The sequence below is a fragment of the Aulostomus chinensis genome, chromosome 9 (genome assembly GCF_037954235.1).
Source record: "Aulostomus chinensis isolate RoL2024-O1b breed Wild chromosome 9, RoL_Achi_v1.0, whole genome shotgun sequence".
Taxonomy (NCBI): Eukaryota; Metazoa; Chordata; class Actinopteri; order Syngnathiformes; family Aulostomidae; genus Aulostomus; species Aulostomus chinensis.
The window spans coordinates 14,703,937-14,723,261 of record NC_141328.1 but is presented as its reverse complement, the minus strand read 5'-3'; the positions used below and the strand labels follow the sequence as shown (position 1 = coordinate 14,723,261).

Below are 19,325 nucleotides of genomic sequence, written 5' to 3'. Positions count from 1 at the left end.
AGGCTCCTCTTAACCTCAGTCTGATGAGACTTGATGATCTACAGGTGTGCACTGCACACCTGCTGAAGTCCACTCTGCTGCATGGCTGCTGCTCTATGAGGCCCTCTGGTGGAGAACTGCAAGAACTGAAAGGTTAAAGGAACAACACGGATTCATCACCCCGGATCCCAACACATATGTGGCTTTTAAATATTATTTGGGCTGTTTTCTTGGATTACCTGTTTTATATTGTTTATCAGTTTCAATTAACTGGATCAAATCAAAATGTATTTCCATGCAGGTAATGTGTAAATCCCTAAATGTACTGATCTGACATGTTTTCCAGAATGTTTATGTTAATTATGTTAACTATTTTATGCCAAAATCAGGCTAGTACTGTACCTTTGCTTGTGGTGAGAGAGTTGTGAGGTAGATGAAGAGGAAAAAAAACTGAATCTCCCCACCCTCCCATGTTTTCGTATTTATTTGTCTCTATCCAAATTTTATATTTCTTTAAAATAAATGAAATTATCATCTTACCATAGACAGGATGCTAACTGCTGCTCTGGGTCAATTGACTCCCTGAAATTGCTCCTCTGCATCTTCAGCATTTAGAACTTCAGCTCCTGGATTAAAAGGTAGAATTAAGGACATTCTATTGTCATCCTTTTCTGTTTGTTTATTTGTTTGTTTCATTCAGTAAAATGAACCAAAGGTCATTCTTGCTGGATGTCCAACCCATTTTTATTTACGTGACATGATTATTTTCAAGTTATTCATAAAATGGTAATGCCACTGACATGCATACACAGGCACATCATAATTTACCTCTGAATTATTCCCAGTTTCACAATGCTGTTCAATTTCTTTTGCTGGTTTCATGACACCCTTACTGTAAACCAGAGGTGGGAGTACGCTACACACATGCAAGTCTCAAGTAAGTCCCAAATCTTAATCCTCAAGTCTCAAGCAAGTCTCGAGTCATTTTTGTGAGTGTCGAGTCAAGTCAAAGCTATGGTCAAGTAAGTCACAAGTCAAGTCACAAGATCATAATACAGATTTCCTCAATTTTTTACACACATTTTCTGAAAGCATGCCTCATACTCTCTAAACACTACACACAAATCAAAAAACACACAATGGGGAAAAAAAACCCTCAATTGTCCTGCAAAATTAAAAGTAACATTCAGACCAATGTTATTTCTTCTCAAAATAATATTGGGTTTTCAAATGGTGCGCAGAAACTTCCATATGAATAGACATTTAGAGGAACCAGTTGAACACTGATGCGCAAAATATTGTAAAATATTTTCAGATATTGTTTTTATACTGGTGGTACGGTGGTGCAGTGGTCAGCACAGTTGCCTCACACTTAGAGGGTTCTGGGTTTGAGCCCCGGCTCGGGCACAGGATCTTTCTGTATGAGTCTGCATGTTCTCCCTGTTCCTGCGTGGGTTCTCTCTGGTACTCCAGCTTCCTCTCACAGTCCAAAGACATCAAGAGGGGACGAGGCTGATTGATACTCTAAATTGACCGTAGGTATGAATGTGAGTGTGAATGGTTGTCTGTCTATATGTGTTGGTCCTGTGATGGACTGGCGACCCACCTCTTGCCTGAAAGCTGCTGGGATAGGCTCCAGCTCCCCCCCCCCCCCCCCCCCCCACGACCCTTAACAGGATAAGCAGTAGAAGATGGATGGAATTTTTAATACTCTGAAGATACATTTACATTTTATTTTTCCCCACAAAAACAATGTACACAGTGTACATCCCCACAACACAAAGTTGCACATAGAGTGGTTTCCATACAAAACAACAGAGGAATTTACTGTTTACAGTTACATCAAAAAAACATGCTGCATCCTCTTCTGTTTTGGTCAGGCTACAGGACCTCATCCACATCTCAAGCATTTTTTTTCCCTGGCCAGTGGGGGAAATATCGCCTAGCTTGACAAATCCAGCCATGAAAAGCATCAACTGCTGTGTCTCCACATGCGTCGTCCATAGCTTCGAGAAGGGGTATACATATTTGTGGATTTCGGTCGTACACTTTCCATCTCCAGGCAGAAAAAAATTCCTCAATATGATTGGGGTTGACCACAGGGTCAACCAAAGTGGCTCAGATCTCATCAGAAATTATGATCCTTGGCCTTCCTCGTCCTTCTCCTCTTACTCTCACTCCTCTGGCTCTGCTTCTGTTTCCAATGTTGGCATCCATTGTTCCAACACAGCTGAGCTCACATGTTGCCCTTTTATACTAAAGCTCTGATTGCTAACTGTAAAACTGTGTGACAGGTGTTTGCCCATGTGGTGAGTCATGTGATTAGTAGGGCAAATTACTCTAGAATTTTGAATGACAGTCTGTTCCTTGTGAAAACAAGAGTTTCTTCAATAAATTGTGCCAAATGCAGCGGATTTTGTGAAGTGTTTTGGGAAAAAAAAGTGTGTTTTAGGACTGTAATTTGAGTGTAAAGCAGTAATTGTTCTTGTACATTAGCATAATTGGTTCAGGGGGTCTGTACATGAGCTACATGTTGTGGTCATTGTGTCTCAAGTACCAGTATTTCTGTGTAAACAATTAAGAAAAACTGTAAGCTGGAAGACAACAGTTTTTAAGTGCTACTTTTAATTGCAACAAATATTTCAATATGTCACAAAAAACATTGCATTAAATGTGGAACTTGAACAAGTATGACACCTATGTCCATTACTCCCTCAAAGAGGTCTCAGAGAGAGAAACAGAAACAGTGTAGTAGGTCTCGTATTTGTGTGCGTGTGTGTGTGTGTATGTGATCAAGAGAGAGAGAGACAGAGCAGTGAGTATATTTGTGCTTGCATGCCAACAAATATTTCAATGTCGGGAAAAAAAAATTGCATCAAAAAGCGAACTTTTTCTTTAAATAAGCAGCATAACAACAGCGATAGTAAATAACTAAGTTAGACATACATTAGCACTACGTTTCATAGCCCTGAGGCTGCAGACACTGGCAGCTAGCTAACTAGCTGCTGACAAACTCTAAATTTAAATGTAGACCAAGCAGGTGGCCAGAACAGATCTGCCAACTGAATCATAACGTATTATGATCAAATTGTCTGTTATTTAAAGAGGCTGGATTAATTAAAACTAAAATGTCAACATGACTCAAACTTGAGGTGGTCTGAAATTTAACAATGAGCTCTTCACACTTTTGAGTTAAGGAGAAGGGACATTAGCTAATGTCAGGTTAAAGACAATGGACTAGCGAGATGCCACATTACTTACTTCTCCTTGTAAAGCCTGAAATGCTGAATAAAGTTTGACGTGGTACTGGGGGTGTACAAAATTTTGGCACTGCAGATCTTGCAAACAACCACCCCTTTTTGTTTTTAGTCAAAATTTTCTTTGAAGCCAAATTTTATGATTTTGGGACCAGCAGTGCCAGCCGAGCCTTCCAACTTGCAAAACTCCAGCCACTCTATAACCGCTGGGATTTTAACGAGACTAAGTTTTACTTTAAATATGTCCTTCATTTGGCTGCACGGTGGTGCAGTGGTCAGCACTGTTGCCTCACAGCAAGAAGCTTCCGGGTTTGAGTCCTGGCCCGGGCACAAGATCTTTCTGTGTGAGTCTCCATGTTCTCCCTGTGCCTGTGTGGGTTCTCTCTGGTACTCCAGCTTCCTCCCACAGTCCAAAGACATCAAGAGGGGACGAGGCTGATTGATACTCTAAATTGACCGTAGGTGTGACTGTGAGTGTGAATGGTTGTCTGTCTCTATGTGATGGACTGGCGACCTGTCCAGGATGAACCCCGCCTCTCACCTGAAAGCTGCTGGGTTAGGCTCCAGCCCCCCCGCGACCCTTATCAGGAATAAGCGGAAGAAGATAGATGGATATTCTTTTTTCAATTTACAGGCTAAGCTATCACCATCTAGGCGTCTATGAGCTGATCAATGCAGCAGAAGATGTGGAGATCATGGAGAAGTTGTGTCAGAAACTCCACTCTGCTTCTAGCATTCATGCAGCTTTACTCAAGCAAAACGGCTAATTCCTTTTTCCTGAAATGTTCTTCCTCGCTACGACGAGGAACAAATTATTTCTGTTTGCTAACATTTCCCATGTATACTCCACTGGGTGTACAACATCCTGAAGAGATGCACACAGCTCAGTGAGTGATTGCTGTTGAGATAGTTGAGGTGTGTTTTTGTCATCGCGTAATCAACGCTCTTTGGCCCTTACAGGGGAATTAGATGTTAAAGTTGAACATTATATACAGTATATTATATAGAGTGAATATGTGGAATAGCAATATAAATATATAAATGGAACTGAAAATGTATGACAAATATGGAATTAGACTGTGACGGTGACCTTTGACCTTCAAAATCTTGCCAGTTCATCCTTGGGACCCAGTTGATTTTTGAGCACATTTCCAGAAATTACCTTAAGGTGTTCCTGAAATATCTTGATCATGTGAGGCGGAGGTGACCTTGACCTTTTACCTTCAACATCTTTAAAAGTCATCCTAGAATCCCAGCGGAGAAGTTTTCCTGTTTAAAATTATATGTGTAGAGTGAAATTTGTGGCTCTGAGGATGATTCAGTTGAAATATTTTAAGGAGAATTTCAACCACTCTCCCGCTGTTGCTGTGTCATCACTCTAAAAACCCGAAAAAGAGCTATAATCACCATGAAAGAATAAACTATGATTTGACATGTAGAAGTTGACTCATGTGAGAATGTCAAGAAGTTAATGAATGTTGTAAGCTTTTCGTGGTGTTTCTTGGTCAAAGTTTGAATGAGTCTGAAGACATTTCTCACTGTGATTTGAGGAATTCTAGGTATACTAAGTTATTGTCTTGCAGAGATTACTAGTAACATTCTTTTCTGAAAGAAGTGATTGTTGCTGCTGGTCAAATTTAGCAAATTAAGTATTCCCCTTGAGGAAAGGGAGGAATAAGTGAGGGGTTGCAATCTCTGACTTCCCCCCTAGATGTCCGTAGATCACACTCGCCACAGGAAGCTGGGCCAGTCAACTAAGAGCAACTGGAAGCAGCTGCCATCCTGAGCTGTCTAGTTAGTGAGACTTTTATCAGGAGAAAGAAAAAAAACATAGATTGCTACATGTCAGCAGCCACTCTGTGGTTTTGTGGCCTGATTTTTGTGTGTTTGTGTGTTTACACACAGCTTGCTCTCCAGAGCTCCTTCTATCCTCTGTTGGCGGCCAGTGGAACCCTGACAGAGAAAGAGAGAGAGCAGCCACAGGAAGGCACCGGCTTTACTGCTCAATCTATGACCCACAAGTCAAGACAGATTACGTCTGATTGGGTCGCTGATGGTGTGTCTGACCTACAATCTGCTGCATTCTCATTGCCGACTCCCTGGGCAAAGGTTTCCATGGGAACAAGCCTTGGGCTCCTCTAATCTGTTGTTTTGCTGCCCTCACTCATCTGGAGGCAGGCTGGATTCCTTTTTGTCAGGCCCATATTCTTCTGCTCTATTTCCTCTGTCACACGCATGTGCATGCGACGCACACACACACACACACACACACACACACACACACACACACACGCATACACACACACTCCCTCTCTCTCTACTTAGGTCCAATCTCTCCCTCATTCTCTCTCCTCCACTCCAGTCTCAGTGTTATGAAATAGCTCCGACAGCAGTAGAATCTCAGTGGACATGACAGCAGAGCAGCTAAGGTACACAACTCTGCTCTTACGATGCTCTTCATCAGTGGGACTCTGGAAAAGCTTTACTCACATAAAAAATAACGCAATTCCTCCCATAAAAATATTCAAGTAAAAATTGCCTCTATTTCTTCAATAAATTTGAAAAAGTACAAGTGATTTATTTTTCAATATTGTAGTTGTTTGCGTGTGTGTGTGTGTGTGTGTGTGTGTGTGTGCAATTTAATGCAATGCCAGGTTTAATCTTTGTATCTTAAATTTATCTGTAATGCCAGTTTCTCACCTGATGTTTAGACTCAATCACTTTCATACATCAACATGATCTTTTCTACACTGCAATTAATATTAAATAATATATTCATCTGTTAGAATCCCTCCAGTGATTGTCTGACTGATAATAATGGCAACATTTTCCTTGCATAGGCTATGCCATAATAATTCTTTTGATCTATTTTCAGTCTGTAACTTTAACATGGAGAACCTCAGCAATGAATGAATCAATCAATCAATCAACCAAATAAAATGTGTTTGTTGTACATTTCAGTAAAGTAACTTGACATTCAAAGTTCACAAGCGAATGTCCGTATAGCAGAGATAGAAATAAGAAAAATCTGTCATCAAAGAAGAAAAACATACAATCAAAGTTTAACACAACATACACAACGATGAGTAGAACTGAATAGTGAAAACAACTAAAACCAAAATTTCAGAGAAAGTTCAAGTGTGACTGCTGCACCTGCTGCTGCAATTTTAGCTTCAGCTGCCTTTTTAAAAAAAATGTTCTAGTGACATCCACAGTACATGTGACATTATACTGAATGCTACAGACACCCCTATCTTTACAACTTTGTCACCAAATATCTAAGGAACTTATCTCATAGTTAATATTATTCACACTTCCCAGATGGGTGCATTTCCAACAGTCAATCCATTAAACGTATTGTTTGGAGATGATATCCCCCTGATCGGCCTCGTTGCAAACGGTAATATGTCCGCATATTTGGAAGAGGGGATCGGCTGGTGCCATGGTGTGAAGAAAACAACCTGCAGGTGCACTAATGAGACTGTAGAGATGGATGAAAATTTAGAAAAAATATTGCAACATCCTTTTATTGTCATGTTGATTTTGTTAGTGCTGTTGCAGCTGGGGATTGAGTTGTATTGATTGTTTTGGTGGTATGCTGACTCCTTTGCTCTAAAATAAACTCCTTATACTTGGTTTTATCTATGTATTTTGAGGGGGGGGGGGTAACCAGAAATGGGCGGGGTTAGAGTACAGTATAACAGGTTCAGGGTGGAGACAAAGATGGTGCTAAAAACTTCACCGAAGCGAATCAGCACCACGGAGAGCACTCGGTACAGGTCAGTATCTTTCAGGGTCTCTTTTTTTTCCCACTGATATCTATTCATCATGCAACCCTGGTCACCGTGATGCAGCAAGGCAGTTTCAGCCGTTGCGCTAATAACAAAGACTGTGTGTTTACAGCGAGATGTCGTGGCATTTCAGGTGTGCTGTGAAAAAAAATTAATTATGATATTTTAATCAATAAGGCATAAATAAAGAAGAAATTTGATGAATAGTGATTTGGGTTCAGGCTTTTTTTTTTCTTTTTACCCTGACCTGTGCATCATAACTAGTTAGCTGTAAACGCACAAAAAACAACCACATCGAGGCGCTTGAAGTCCCATGTCTTAATATTTGGTGTACATGTAGCGCCTGTCTATTACTGTTATTCTTTCTTTCTTTCTTTCTTTTTTACACAGGGGTGTTCAAACATTTCTTGTAATGATTTTTTTATAAAACATTTGAAGTTTTTCAAAATCATTGAAACATCCATCCATCGTCTTCCCCTTATTCCTACATTAAGAGTTGCAGGGGGGCTGTAGCCTACATACCTATGGTCAGTTTAGAGTATCAATCAGCCTTGTCCCCAATTGTATGTCTTTGGACTGTGGGAGGAAGCTGGAGTACCAGAGAGAACCCACACAGGAACAGGGAGAACTTCAAACTCCACCCAGAAAGATCTCATGCCCAAGCCGGGGCTTGAACCCGGAACCCTCTAACTGTGAGGCGACTGTGCTGACCACTGCACCACCGAGCAGCCCATCGATGAAACATGATACAGTAAATAAAATCAATATGGCAGTGCATTTGATGTACTTGCTGGGGTTTTATAAAGGGTGAGAACATCACATCACATGACAAGAATCGTGTGGGTGAAAATCACCTGATGTCAGTGTTCTAGGGTTAAGTATGATGTGTACTGAATAACAGCAGAATTCTGATTTCACATGACGGATTCAGCAGCTGAGTAATAGAATGAGCATGGTATTGTTTAGTAAAGCACGACATGAAGCCTCACTGAATAGACAGATTTTCAATTTTGTAGAATGTCTAGGAGGTTTTTTCCAGCATCTTGAACTTGTTTGCAGTACTGCATGTCTAAAAAGAGAAATAAAAAGCAAAGTTCTAGTCTGGTGAAAAATGCTACATGAATTGGCCACTAAACTGGAGCTGGAGCTTCATATTGTGAAGGAAAAGCTTTCACTGCGTCCTTGCTAAGCCACAAGCCCACTTTAAGAGTTGTAAAGGACCTACAGTAGATGACTTTATGTAACCAGCTATCCAGTCATGGCTGTCACCTGATGACCCACAATCAGAGACTTTAGTTCACTCACACTCTCACACCACACTAACTTGTAGTCCATTGATTTTGTTTTTCGCAACAAGAACTTGGAGGTTACGTAGACCACCTCTGATGCAGGGGGGATGTCCGTCTTTTTCCGCCCCCTGCCTCTTGGTCTCGCCCTAACTGTCCTCAGCAGCGGCAGCAGCTCCTCAGTCTTTATCCCCTCTGCTGCGGCTGCTGAGGATGAGGAGGAGGAGGATGAGGATGCTGTGCGCCTGAATGAACGCGCTGTCAATGGCCCGCTGCTGGACGGCTGCTGCGCGATGAACGCATTGGCTCTTTACAGTGCAGCGCCAGGAATAACAATGATCACGGATTTCTTCTATTTGTTATGGATACTGCCAACGGTGTGCGCTGTCGAAGGTAAGCCGCTTTCCAACTGTTTGATTGTGAATGAGGGGGATGCTCTTACTGCCGCTCCAGCACCATCTCCAAAGCCTCCTGAGGAATGAATCTATTCGAGCTAACGATGCCATCAAGGGAGTTATTTACTGGCTCTCTCACTTGTGCCTGGCTCTGATCAGTCCGAGTATTGTGTTTGTATGAGTATGGGGTTCTCAAAGCGTGGTTTGGGGGTATCCCAAGTGCCCTTAAGAGTCACTGGTGTGTATTCAGCAATGTAGCCTTGTAGTTTCATTTCACTCTCCTTCTCACAGTTATCACATGAATAAATCGAACAAAAACTTTCTTGATCTGGAGTGACGCCTGATAAGCCACAATTCTCCATTTGAAGTGATGTTGCTCACAAGTTGAAGCTAAATTAGTGAGAAATTAGCTAAAGGTCACAAGAAAATGTCAGGCAAAAATTATGATGATAATAGGAATAAAATGTCTCATAATAACAAAACTAGATAAAAATGTCAGATCATGGACGCTATGAAATTTCATGTTGTGTATGTCACTTTGCAAATACAGCAGACATGCAGTTGGATGATTCGCCACGGATGCGTGCCGTGCACTGAAAGTGCTAGAATAGCCCCTGCATCACAAGCTAGTGTAGCTTAGCTGTTCTCAGATTCATTTATCTAACCATCTCCTTACCAAGTACTATTAAGAAGGTGACAAATATGGAACCCAATTTAATAATGAAATATGGATATTTATTTGTTTATTTATTTGAGGAACCAACCAGCCAAAAACACGGATCATCACACACATCCTTCTGCAAAAACAACATTTTTGCCACAAGACGCTGCCTGGAACGAAACCTAAAAAGATAGAAAGACTCATCACTTGAGATTCTGCCTGGTTTAAACTGCATGAAAAATACTAATCATATTGTTAACAAATACCACTCATCTACAGTCCATAATCATATTTACAACTATGGGGCTGCACAGAGGGAGCAGGCTGTCAGCAGCTTGAATTCTGACAGGAGCTGGGTTTCTGGGAAATCTCATCTACTTGGAGTAATGTGTGAAAAGCAACATTTGGCTACAGAGCAGCATGGTTATGGGCAGTGGTGGTGCAGTGGCTAGCAGTGTCGCCTCACAGCAAGAAGGTTTCTTTCTGGGTGGAGTCTGCATGTTCTGCCTGTTCCTGCGTGGGTTCTCTCTGGTACTCCAGCTTCCTCCCACAGTCCAAAGACATCAAGAGGGGACGAGGCTGATTGATACTCTAAATTGACCGTAGGTGTGACTGTGAGTGTGAATGGTTGTTTGTCTCTATGTGTTGGTCCTGTGATGGACTGGCGACCTGTCCAGGGTGAACCCTGCCTCTCGCCTGAAGGCTGCTGGGATAGGCTCCAGCCCCCCATGACCCTTAACAGGATAAATGGAAGAAGAAGAATGGATGGATGGATGGCAGCACGGTTACATGTTTACAGGTTACGGTCTGAGGACACTTCTTGTGTATCTTGTGTTCTCCACCAGTCAAGTGGATTTATGTCTTGCTCCACTTCAGTTATCATTTAATTTCTCTTGATCTCTGCTTCAACTGCAGTGTGTTAAGACTTTATGAAATTGCCCCTATCTTTTTTGCCTCCTCTGATATATCATCCTCACCTGCGGCAGCAGCCCGAGTCCTGAGCTGAAGTAGCTGAGGGTTCTGTAAACTGAGGGTTCTGTAACATGGCTGTCATTCACTGTTGCCATAGCGATGAGTTCTGTCATAGCTATTGTCACAACGGACATCAATACCAACTTGAGTTTTATGAAGAAAGTAGGTTATCATAGGTCGCTCATCTGAAAGATAATGCTTCCCTCTACAGTATGATTCAAGGATGGACTGGGATTAAAAATGGCCCTGGTATTTATATGAATTCATAAATACACATTTGAGTCCTAAAGTAATAATGCATGCGTGCATGGTGCTTCAAAGGGCTCCAACATGTTTCCAGACCCAAAAATTTGTGACTCACACTCTGGCCCCAGGGCCACTGGGCATCTATCTGAACAGGGATCCTGGACAATTTGGGACTGTGTCTGACCTGCTGTGTGTCTCAGTCCTTCACAGGGACAAGATGATTCCCTATGCATTTCTGAAAACTAGAAGATCGAAAGGTTAGAGGGGACTTATACCTCACCCAGTTAATTTGATTCATCTTTCTGTGTGATAACTGGCACTCTAGGTTAAGCATCTATATGTGTAGCTATCATGAGTTAATACATCTGTTGGATGCTCCTCCTGTCCCAGTCTTACCTTTGGTGTTGTGCTTGGAGCCTGGTCCAGCAACAAGACTGACCAGAGATGTTATCCCCCTCCCAGCAGTGCTTTTCCTTCTCCTGGACTCCTAGCACTGGTGCTGCTAGCTCTTAGAATCGTAATACTCAGCCACTGTAGCTTAAGCTTGCCTTTGCTCTTCTTCTTGGTGCAGTGTGAACAATTTGAGCTGGTGTAAAATCAAAGTGGGCCAACAAAGCATCTCTCCTGTGAGGTTATGTACTTTTACATGGATACTATGCTGTCTGCTAAAAAAACAAAAAACAAACCCACCACCACCAGCAAAACAAAATAACAACTTAAAAAAATGACTGCTCAATTGGCCTGCGGGGATTTGTCCCAGTGCTGTCGTTAAGTCAAGAAGCTTAATGAAGAGAAATGGATGTGGTCAATATATGATGCCAAAGAAAAATCAAAGTATTTGATTTCAGGTGAACACAATAAAGACAATAGGTCAAGTAAACACACCTGTAAAGAGGCAGTTATGGACACATTACACCGGGATTTTATTGTAGCAACTGTATTTGCACTTATCTGAGTATCAATAAAAGGTGTGGTTGGGTGCACTTCTGCCTGACCTCTACCTTAATAGCAAGTGTTTATACAATCCAATAACAACACACAGACCAGACAATGCCGCAATCTCTCTCTCTCGCTCTCTCTCTCTCTCTCTCTCTCTCTCTCTCTCTCACACACACACACACACACACACACACACACACACACACACACAGGGATGTGCAGCAAGAAAAAAAAAGAAAAATGTCTCACCTGTGATTTATAAAACTAATTGTAATGACCTGCTGTTGATAAATGTGTGCTGCACCAACAGGTCAAGCTGAGTTAAAAATGTAGGTACAGGATCTCAGACCTGATGAGAGTTTTGTGAAAACACATTCATATCTGTTTCTGTATCTGTTTCTCAAGTGAGCAAAACTGGAGGTGGGAGGTTTTGTTGTTGTTACTTTCAAAGTAAACAAACTTCCCCATTTCCATCTCATTTAACTGTAGGACATGTCTCCTCTATTTTTCATTTTTATATGTAACTGAACTCAGTTTCAAACTAGCATGGATATATTCATTTCAACACCATGAATGGAAATATATATATAAAAGATTACAACAGCTTTACTTACCAAAAACAAAAACCATATCTTTTTCAGTGGAAATGAAAACCACACTGTGAACACTTTTGTCTGTGATATTGTTGCTGTTCTTTCAAAGGACCTCCAGACTTTCTTTAACAAAAACTCCCTTTGAAAGACAGTGAGCCGTGACACATCATTTATATTTCATAGTTTCTTTCTTTGACCTTTACGAGTGTCAGGGGAAATTAACTGTGAGTGACTCTTACTTGTTGGAGTGCCCTGACCGTAATTCATGTTGTGACGTTAAGACACATTCACACCTGCAAGCTGCCCAGTACAACCAGACTCTGATCTACTGGCCACTGAGCAGCTGAAGCGATTAGGGTTGAGGGCCTTGCTTAAGGGCACCCCAGTGGGGCCACCACTGCTTCTTCTTCCACCCAGTTCTCATCTTGCTGGTCCTGGGGATTGAACCTGCAATCCCTCTGTCACATGTTTGCTTCTTTAACATTTGGGCCACCACTACCAGTGTTAGAAACTGTGGTTGGTACAAACATCTGAGAACTTGTTTGGATTCACTTATACAGACCTCCAGCTGTGTTTCTCTTGTTAATTTCTAGTTTGTGTGTGTAACTCATCCCCAACACAACTGTCATATATTGTTTTATCACTGTCTATATTTAAGCACCACCACTTTGAACATCTATTCTTGTCTTGAGAAATGACTTTTGAGCTAACCTCAAGGTAGAAATCAAAACTGTGTGCAGGGATCTGCTTTTTTCTTTCTGTCGAGACACTCTGATTGTTTGATCACTTTTTTCTGATCCATATCTGGTACTCATTCCAGTATGGCCCCTGTCATATTATGCCAAATCCTGCAATGGCCTGTGGTACAACCTTGCTCGTAGGCTGCCACGAAGTCAGTGCTTAAATAGAGTTTCTCAGATGTGGACAAATAGGACAATCAGTCCCATGCACCACCCCAAAGACTCTTTCACTGCCACTGCAAGGCCAGAGGAGCACAAGAGCCTGCAGAAGTAGCATGAGAGGTTTTCAAGGACAACTGAACCGACAAGTTCTGAACAAAACCAGTCACAGTGCTGGTGCTGGAGTGTCGTTCCAGCTACACTGACTCATATTTGACTGAGAACACCATGATCATTTGATGAGAAGATTTATAGGTCACTATTTTTCTGTAACAAGAAGCAGTTCCTTTGAGCTGCAACTAACTGCACTTGTCAGCAAATATTGGTGAAAGCTTGGCCTCGAGCCAACAAAATACTGCAGCATTAGAAATGATGTAATGTCAGATACACACTTATTGGGTCAGAGGAAGGAAGCCACTTTTTTAATGAAAGCTGTATTACAATCATCTAGTAGTTTCCTGCTCAGTGGACTGCACAGGATATTCACAAATTACCGGGTGCATAAAATTCGATGTTGATAAGCAATATTTCGCGGCAGTCATTGACTCTTACAGAAGTGCTGAATGTGCACAAAGTAGTGATCAACATCAGGTGTGTCCCCTAATTTAAATTGTGAAGTGTGACTGTAAATAGATCACTTTAGCAAGTTTTGATATTTTTTTCAGGAGAGAATTGAAACATCTAGCTTTACAAAATGCCTCTAGGTGTATGCAAGTAGTGGCAATTAGGCACAGAGTGTCTCCTGATGGGCACATGGGTGTACCAACTCCTTTCCCAATGTTGAAAGATGGCCTCAGTGCTGTAATGATGCGTAAATAAATGTTTCTCTTCAAAGACACCAGAAATCAACTGATCTCTACAATTTGAGGAATTTGCCAGAGAAATGTGACAATGTTATCAGTTTAATTCAGAGAGAGCTCCTCTTTGGTGTTCTAGTGTACCTCCATGAGCTTCAGTACACGTGTCTAGGGTTTGGATGTGCTGTTGTTTGTTTGTTTGTTTGTTTGTTTTTGCAGTGTTACAAGCCTTAGTACCAAAATGTATACAGTTTACCTTCAACAGCAACCTTGTTTTCTCATCACCTGACACAAATGTGGCATTTCAGCAGCTGAATGTAAACAGTTGATATGTTGTAAGTTAACTTGCGGCGGCACAGTGGTGCAGGGTGAAGCGGGAGAAAATGGATGGAAGTTAACTTGCCGCTGGGCGATGAGCAGATCCAACTATTGAATTCAATTCGTCCAAATCAGTAGGAGGCTGACAACAGTAAAGTTGTTATGTGCTATTTTGAGGGGGAGTAACTGTAGATTAATTGCTGATATTTTTTTTAATGTGTAATGCTATTAATTACAATTAATTCATATGAAATGAATATAATATAACACTCTAATGCATGACTGGTAATGTGCATTACCCCCTAGGAGGTATGAACACTGGAAGTAATGCATATTACGAGTGCAACTATACATTTAGTCATTTAGTCATACTAGTGACATGACAGACGCTGAGGCTCAGGAGGGTCTGCAGGGTTGCTTGCTCCATCATCACTGACTCCAACTGTGGTCATGATGAAAGCTACAGTACAGATGAGCAAGTTAACTAGCAGCTGCCTATGATGTTTTTATTTTTTGAATTCATTTAGTGTTTTAAGTCACTTTGATTCAGAACTGAACTCTCGGGGCCCTTGCAAAAATGTAAATTAGCTGCAATGTATGACAATAATTGATATTTACTTTGGCAAAGACTGAAGATAATTCCAACCCAACACTGGTCCACACACCTTAGAGGCAGCATTTTTGTTGTTGTTTGTTTGTTTTTTGAAGAAAACTCCGCTGTCTGATAGCCTATGGTGACATTTCTGATGAGTCAGTTATTTAAACCAATCAATACTCAGCTTTTGCGCAGCTCAGTGCTCTTTTGCCTCTGGGAGCAATGACAGAAAACATTGAGCATCAAAACAGCCCATGACCCAGTTCTTCACTGGCCTATGACTGCCGCAAACTTGTGAATTTAAACTTGATGGTGGAGTCTATGACACAGAGCCAAAGCAAAGCCCCAGACTGTCCTCACTGTTGCTGAAGCTAGTCCACAGAGGGTCTCCACTAACTAAAGCAGGTCTTCTAAGACATTTCAACTGTCACATTTTAAAATCTCTGAAGGTTAAACAAATATTAAAAAGGATAGTGGCTTAAAAAAAATCTTCATTTAAATATCAGGCTTCAATATATTCTTATTCCAGAAGCCTTGTCCATTGAGTTAACGACATGGAGAAACTTAATCCAGCCAAAAAGAGGAACTTAAACCTGAATATTGAAAACCTTCACACCAGCAGATCCACTGACCCTTCTAGGTCCTGCTCCTGCTATACTATAGAGTTCATTACATATTATATTTTGTATATAAAGCAGCTATCTTGGAAACACAAACACTAACAAATGTTTGCTTTGTGTGGAGTTGATTGTACACCCTTTTCCTGACAGACATCTGATTGATAAAGGAATTTTAATCAGTGTTTCTTTCTCCTGTCACATACAGTATCGTCACCTTCTTAAAATAATGGCCTAAGTCATTTTTTGACAATTTTTTTTTATGCCTGAAACAATTCCTTATGATGTTTTGCCTCCAATTTGTTGTGTTTTATGAAAAACTTTGGCCATTATTTTAAGAAGGCGAAGATATTTTATGAATGTCACCTTTTTACGTGTAGAAGATGCGCAATCATGAGTACAGCTAGGGAGAGCTCCTACGTCTGTAATGCTGTAGGACTCAGTAATGATGTTATAAATAATAATGTAAAAAAATCTCTTTGATCATTAATTTTGCAATAGAAAAAATATAGAATTAGTCTATGGCCTACAACACGTGCCCATGAGTGTTACCAATATTGGCAAAATATAATTCCTTTTGTGATGTTTACAACCTCTTCATAGGTGTATTCAAACAGACATTTCACATCCTGAAGTCTGCAGTTTAGACCAGTTTTTACTAAACATCGTCATGTGACTGTTGGTTTAAGCTGAGTCAATCATCGTTTCCCAGTTTTTGGGTGAAAATTTCAATGTGGCAAGAACCATCCATCCATTGTCCATTGTCTTCCGCTTGTTCCTATTAAGGGTTGCGGGGGGGGGGGGGGGGGGCTGGAGCCTATCCCAGCGGCTGCGGGCGAGAGGCAGGGTTCACCCTGGACAGGTCGCCAGTCCATCGCAGGGCCAACACATAGAGACAGACAACCATTCACACTCACAGTCACACCTACAGTCAATTAAGAGTATCAATTATGTGGCAAAGTAATTAAGAGAATTTGATTAAATACTTAAGGCTTGGATTTAGTTTCCTGCTGTTTTGCCTCAGGTTGTGATAAATGGTCTGATCTCAGCAACATTCCTGATCAACAGTCAGATATGAAACGAGACATGCTTCATCTTAGAGGTCATACAAATGATAGCATCGATAATTCTTTCCTGGACTTATATTTGTAATCTGGCTTTATGACACTGTGTCCGCCTGGTGCTTAGCCTCCCCTACCTGCTCAACCAAAAGTCAAAATCAGGCAGTAAGGAACATCTCAAGAAAGTCTTCCCTTCACACAAAAGATGTACAAGTTCAATCAATTTGTTCTTAGAGTACAATAATAGATTTCCAGTTCTTTCAGCTGACTCCATTAATCACACGATCTTGGTCATCAGTGGCTTGAGGGTCTCAGTGAAATGAGTCTCCCAGAGGACTCTACAATATTCCTGAAAGATTTTTTAAGGAAGCACCATCCTGCCAAGTCACACCACTTCCTACTTGTGAGCCAACACTACTTTCCCCAAAGCTAGCACACTCAAAAAGTCTATATTAATATATTATGGTATTGAGACTGTGAATGCACTGATGCATAAGTTGTAGCAGACCATAAACCCACTGAAGCATATTCTTTTCTCCCAGGAGATCAGTAGATTTAGCTCATGTGACATCAGTCTCTACACTGGGGGGCAGATGTATCAACACGTTATTAAGCAAGACCCACAAAGAGAGCTCATGTGGCCACAGTAGCACACAGTGGAAATTTCAGTTTTCCTACTGATGTATACACTTACATTCAACAAGGAAGGAGGTGAACAATGACAGATGCAATAATATATTGCATATTCCATTGTATGCTGGACTCTTGTTGAACAAAACATTTTCCATCATCAACTGATTTTTTTTTTTCTCACTGGGAAAAGCATGATGGCTGGAGAAAGTGATACCAGTACTCCTAAGAGAGGCGCGAATCTTCACTGGCCTCATTATTTGATTCAAAATCCGATCACTGACATCCTCAGTGTTTTAGATTGCGTGGCTTTTCATATCTTCAGCTGCTTATCCAAAATCAGGTGCAAAAACTTCCCTTTCCCTAGCCACATCAACCAGCTCTGTTCCATGACATTGTGGAGACAATCACCCCCACACGCGGTTCACCCCCTTGCAATACAAAAGCAAACACTTTCCAGTGCAATATTACAACACCGCAATCTCTTTCTCGCTCTCTCCCCCTTATATGGTTTATGTGTGTATACGTTTCTGTATATTTGTGTATTTCAGAGTTTTTATATTAGATTTTTTACAATTTTTCGTATTATATTTTTATAATTTTTTTTATTCTGTACATTGACGTTTGTTTGTTTTTCTACTTCTACTTATGACTGTCGACTGGGAGAAATACCGCACAAGATTTCCAATGTAACTGGACTGTCTGTTTATGCACAAATGGCAAATAAAAACCTTGAATCCTCGAATAAGCTGGACCCAGAAAGACATTCCAACACACCAGTGACATGGAGGTGGAGACACACAAACACATTGAACACACAGGCACCAGCAGTGGGTGGATGTTGGGTAGCCTGCAAGCAACCACCTATGTGATCACTTCCAAAGTGTTTACAACTATTGTCATTAGCAGAGAACTGACAGTTACCTTCCCTTTGACGCTAGTTTTAACATCGGTAATGGCGTTCTATGGTGTTGGGCTGACTTCACCCGCTTAGGTGGGCATCACTGAAGGAGTTGATGTTTAGCCGTTAGCTTCACAGCTTATTTGGCAACTGTGTGCCTGATTATCTTTTTTTTTTAAATTTAAAACAACATATTTAAGCAATCACTTTTACAGTGGTTAGTCCTCGAGGAATTCATATTTTAAAATATCATTTAAAAAAAAACAACCTACAAACGATCACATTTTAACCAAGAAATCAAATATGACAGCGTTTTCAGTCATATTATGAAGAAAAAAGTATGAGTAAAGTTCAAAATACAGTGATATTAGTCATTTATTATTCAATTGAACTCATCAAGACCTTTAAAATTATATACTGTATATATATAATTAATTTTCAGATATCACTGATGTCCTTTTTTTTACCAAGCCCTCACAGCATCAACAGAAAACCTTATCTCATTGTCAATCCCTGAAAAGGTTTTTTTTTTTCTTCCCCCAGTTATGATACTGCCACTGCCACTGCAAAACATATTAATGTGTGTTGGCCAATTTTTTTTTTTATCCATGAAGCCATAGGTGAATGCATATCTATGCTGGAGTACATTTTCATGAGAAATAAAGTTCTGATTCAAATACTCAAACAACAACTTACAGTGCTTCTGTACAGTCCTTCTAAGATATCATGCATTATATCAAACACAAATGACAATGACATTGAATTAAATGTACTATTACGTTTGAGCCCAAAACAAGAACTTTCCCTTGGATTCTCAGCAAGGTACGATGCTGCTCATAGGTTAATTTGGTTCGCGAAAATCACGCGTGGATCACTTTCGCTAAACGCTGTTTGAGCTGTTGCTTTGTCAGTGAGACACATTCTGCAGTTATGGTGCGCAGTGACAGATTCAACAACACCAAGAATTGAGTTCAGACCTAAATTGTCACCTGTTACTTGTGCAATGGTGCCAAACACAGGTTGTTCAGCAAATGACACTTTCATTCCATTGTTCTCTAATACCTTTACATCTTCTACAAATGGAGTAAGTAAGTATTTGGTCAATACCGTTTTTGTTTTTTTTTTGCTTCTTGCGAATGAAACAAAGAAATTAGGTGGATATCCATCAGGGATGAGTTTAGACATGGTGGCAAATTGCAGAGTGTAAAATACAGACATCCCAGTTTATGAATACCTTGTTTTGACCCTAGTTGATTTGATGTTTCAAAGTCATCTCAATAAACTTCAATTTGCAATCTATTTTTGATTCTGAATACAGTGCATGATTTCTATAGTATTTTCCATCACAGAAATCCTGGTATAAACTACGAACAGCAGCAGATTTCTTA

At 40.7% G+C, this 19,325-nt stretch overlaps 1 protein-coding gene across 1 annotated transcript in view; it reads left to right on the top strand.

Annotated features, from left to right (window-relative positions):
- The first annotated feature begins 8,506 nt into the window (after nucleotides 1-8,506).
- Nucleotides 8,507-19,325, top strand: part of ephb2a (eph receptor B2a) — a 52,244-nt gene continuing 41,425 nt past the window's right edge. The window contains exon 1 of the mRNA XM_086213920.1: nucleotides 8,507-8,706. Within this exon, the coding sequence (XP_086070046.1) occupies nucleotides 8,607-8,706 (100 nt within the window). The 5' untranslated portion in view covers nucleotides 8,507-8,606. The remainder of the gene's footprint in view (nucleotides 8,707-19,325) is intronic.